The sequence below is a fragment of the Limulus polyphemus genome, unplaced genomic scaffold, assembly GCF_000517525.1.
Source record: "Limulus polyphemus unplaced genomic scaffold, Limulus_polyphemus-2.1.2 Scaffold3167, whole genome shotgun sequence".
NCBI classification, from domain to species: domain Eukaryota; kingdom Metazoa; phylum Arthropoda; class Merostomata; order Xiphosura; family Limulidae; genus Limulus; species Limulus polyphemus.
Window position 1 is genome coordinate 1 of NW_013668777.1, and position 3768 is coordinate 3768.

The 3768-nt window shown below is 33.9% G+C and overlaps 1 protein-coding gene across 1 annotated transcript in view; it reads right to left on the reverse strand.

Annotated features, from left to right (window-relative positions):
- Positions 1–1101: 1101 nt before the first annotated feature.
- LOC106468794 (netrin-1-like) overlaps positions 1102–3768 on the reverse strand; it is a gene marked incomplete at its 3' end in the record, with an annotated part of 93415 nt that continues 90748 nt past the window's right edge. The window contains exons 4-5 of the mRNA XM_013929234.2: positions 3029–3082; positions 1102–1176 (exon numbers count right to left, since the gene is read on the reverse strand). Of these exons, the coding sequence (XP_013784688.2) occupies positions 1102–1176; positions 3029–3082 (129 nt within the window). The remainder of the gene's footprint in view (positions 1177–3028; positions 3083–3768) is intronic.

A 3768-nucleotide genomic window follows, 5' to 3' on the forward strand; every position in this document is an offset into this window, starting at 1 on the left:
ATTCTTAAGGTAGTACAGGTACTCACCATACAAACACAGGTAAAATCATTCTTAAGATAGTAAAGGTACTCACCATACAAACACAGGTAAAATCATTCTTAAGGTAGTACAGGTACTCACCATACAAACACAGGTAAAATCATTCTTAAGGTAGTACAGGTACTCACCATACAAACACAGGTAAAACCATTCTTAAGGTAGTAAAGGTACTCACCATACACACACACAGGTAAAATCATTCTTAAGGTAGTAAAAGTGCCTGTACTTCTTTAAGAATGATTTTACCTGTGTTTGTATGGTGAATGCCTGTACTACCTTAAGAATGATTTTACCCGTGTTTGTATGGTGAGTACCTTTACTACCTTAAGAATGATTTTACCTGTGTTTGTGTATGGTGAGTACCTTTACTACCTTAAGAATGATTTTACCTGTGTTTGTGTATGGTGAGTACCTTTACTACCTTAAGAATGATATTACCTGTGTTTGTATGGTGAGTACCTTTACTACCTTAAGAAAGGTTTTATCTGTGTTTGTATGGTGAGTACCTGTACTACCTTAAGAATGATTTTACCTGTGTTTGTGTATGGTGAGTACCTTTACTACCTTAAGAATTATTTTACCTGTGTGTGTATGGTGAGTACCACTTCTAGTATGGTGACCATTACCTGTACTTCTTTAAGGAGGATTTCACTTCTAGTATGGTGGATTAAATCCTCCTTAAAGAAGTACAGGTAATCACCATACTAGAAGTGATTAAATCCTCCTTAAAGAAGTACAGGTAATCACCATACTAGAAGTGGTGAAATCCTCCTTAAAGAAGTACAGGTAATCACCATACTAGAAGTGGTGAAATTCTCCTGGTATTCACCTTTGCCGCGAACTAACCTTACTGTGTATCAAGTTTTCTGTAATTTAACGACACCTCTTGATCCTTTTCCAATTGCAAAAAAGAACTGGTATTGAATTCTGGTGAGCACCAAAAACAACCCATAGCTAAGAGTCTGGGCTGCGCGTATAAAATGCAAATCAGGTTTAATGAGCATTATAGCAGTATATACAAAAAACATCAAATACTTAGATAGTTGGCCGATGCCTACTTACCATAATTTCTCTTACAATACTTCTTCCTGTTTATTTTTCGGCTGCGTTTCCTGCATTTTCCACATTGTGACTTCTCTGCAAGATTTAAATATATTTAAAACTTTTGGTTAAAGGGCAGGAACGAAGCAAACAACTAGTCTTTATGTATCTAGTATGTACATTTTATTCCATCACGAAGTTGATTTTAAATTGTAAGTTTAATGTAAGAATAAAGGACTAGCCTATATCCTAAGCAAGTTGAATCTCGTGAGATATTGGGATTATGACCGAAAATGCCGATGAATTCTAATCACTATTTACCGAGCTAATTTTTAGTTCTGACCTATTTTGGTACATCGCTTTCATTAGAAGTTGTTGATAATGTTTCAAACAAACATATGGTGCATTTAGTTCCCCATTAGACCTCATTAATTCAGGCAGTTATATCAAGTTCCCTCTCTAGTCACCACGTCATCAATTAGGCCGTAAAATTAGTAAAAACAAAAAGGCTTATTAATATTTTCACGTTCACAATAATAAATTGGATTTAATATATAAAACTTATATTATGGTAACAGTACCCAGGCATATATAGTTTCTTTCCGAGTTTATATTCTATTATATCTTATTACAACTTATAGTCAGGAAGATTTTTTTTTTAGAACATGTACAACGTTTCGATCACTGATGCGATCATTCTCTTGTGTACTTGAAAATGTTCGAACCAGAGATCGAAACGTTGTACATGTTCTAAAAAATAATCTTCCTGACTGTAAGAGCTGTAAGTTGTAATAAGATATAATATAAACAATTTGTGGATATATCTTGTAAGATAATATGCTGAATTGACGGGATCTGAACAGGATGTATTATTTTAAATAAGGTTCTCATTCTTGTCTTGCTTTTTGGATTTAAAAAAAGAAAGAAGTGAAATTGAAGTTTTTCGGTATTTTGTAAATCAATTTTCGAACATATAAACGTTTTAAATCCGTAACACAACTTTTCCAAATAATTATGTCCATACAAATAACATCTAAACTACAGTTCTGGGGATTAGCTAAGCACAGTTATCTACACACTAACGTTATTCCTTACAAACAATCTACCTTTATATCAAGATCCAATTCCTTCCTTTTTTTTAAGGGTTCGTTAGTGTATAAACACTGAAACTAAAAACGTGTTATTTCAAAGAGGTCATGTATACATTTCTGTGTCGTCAGTTGACCACACGGGGATATTTTAATTCACACAACTGACACCTACAGCTGTGCCCTGTAACTATTTTGAACCGGAAGTAACTATTACTTCAGCCAGAACTAACAGGACAACGAGCTGATATTTTTATTATTTATTTTTTTAGCTACAATTCCTTTAGCAAACTAATTATCGTAAATTTCAAGAATGTTGAATTTAAATCAATAAAGAAATACTCAAGTTAAATTTCTTTACATTTTCAATTTTATTAGTTTGAAGTTCATGCACTTGGGTTACATAACTGAAATATCGATCATCTGGTTCCAAATCCGGTAGAGACATATTTTTTTATGTTGAAATCATAAGCGTAACAGATAGTTTTTTGATATTATAAACAATATAAACATTCAGAATCTAACACGACCTTCAGTATTAAGGTGAGAAATCGCTTCATAGGGGGCGCTTTAGAGTGTGATTATAAGAGATTGGTTTTGTTGGAATTTCGCGCAAAACTACTCGAGGGCTAGCCGTCCCTAATTTAGCAGTGAAAGACTAGAGGGACGGTATCTATTCATCACCACCCACCGCCAACTCAATAGTGGGATTGACCGTCACATTATAACGCCCCCACGGCTGAAAGGGCGAGCATGTTTGGTGGGACGGGGATTCGAACCCGCGACTCTCAGATTGCGAATCGAGCGCCATGTCGGGCCCTTCGGTGAAAGAAAGGGATTTAGTAAAAATATACACGTACCTTTGGAAGGCCCTGTGATTTTAGGTGGTTTTGTAAACGTAACCGGAGGGATCCCTAAAAAAATAAATAAATACTCACATAATGTAATATGCTGGAAAATGCCTAACACAAATACGTTATAATTATTATAAAATAAAATCAAAATTTGTCTGATGCCATCTAACACTGAATATACCTCACAACTCCGATTGCATTTGATCACAATATTATTTTTAAAATTAAACATGAACAAATTATGTTTACTTATACAAGTCATAATAGATGGCGCAACGTATCTTAGAGTAGTTCTCATAACTTTATATATATATATATATATTTAAACAAATATTCGTAAGAATGCTCTAAATTACAACATTCTTATTCTTCCCACGTGTCTACCAAGGCACTAGTTACTCCAAAAATACCATCGTACTTTCTCAGATTAAATTCATAAGTATGAATATTGCCAATGCGATTTTCCCAGAGTTCCGAAGGCTGAGCTATGAGTCCATGCTAAACATTCTGACCTGCTATTTCAAACCTCAAACAACCACAAGTATTGTTTTATTGCTTGTATGGACATCTAACACTTAAGAACATTACGTAATACATTCTCTAGTTGTTATTGGTAAAAAAATATTTGATGTTATTAGACAGGGAGAAGATATGGGTTTCATTATGTAATACATTCTCTAGTTATTGGTAAAAAAAGATTTGATGTTATTAGACAGGGAGAAGATATGGGTTTCATTATGTAATAC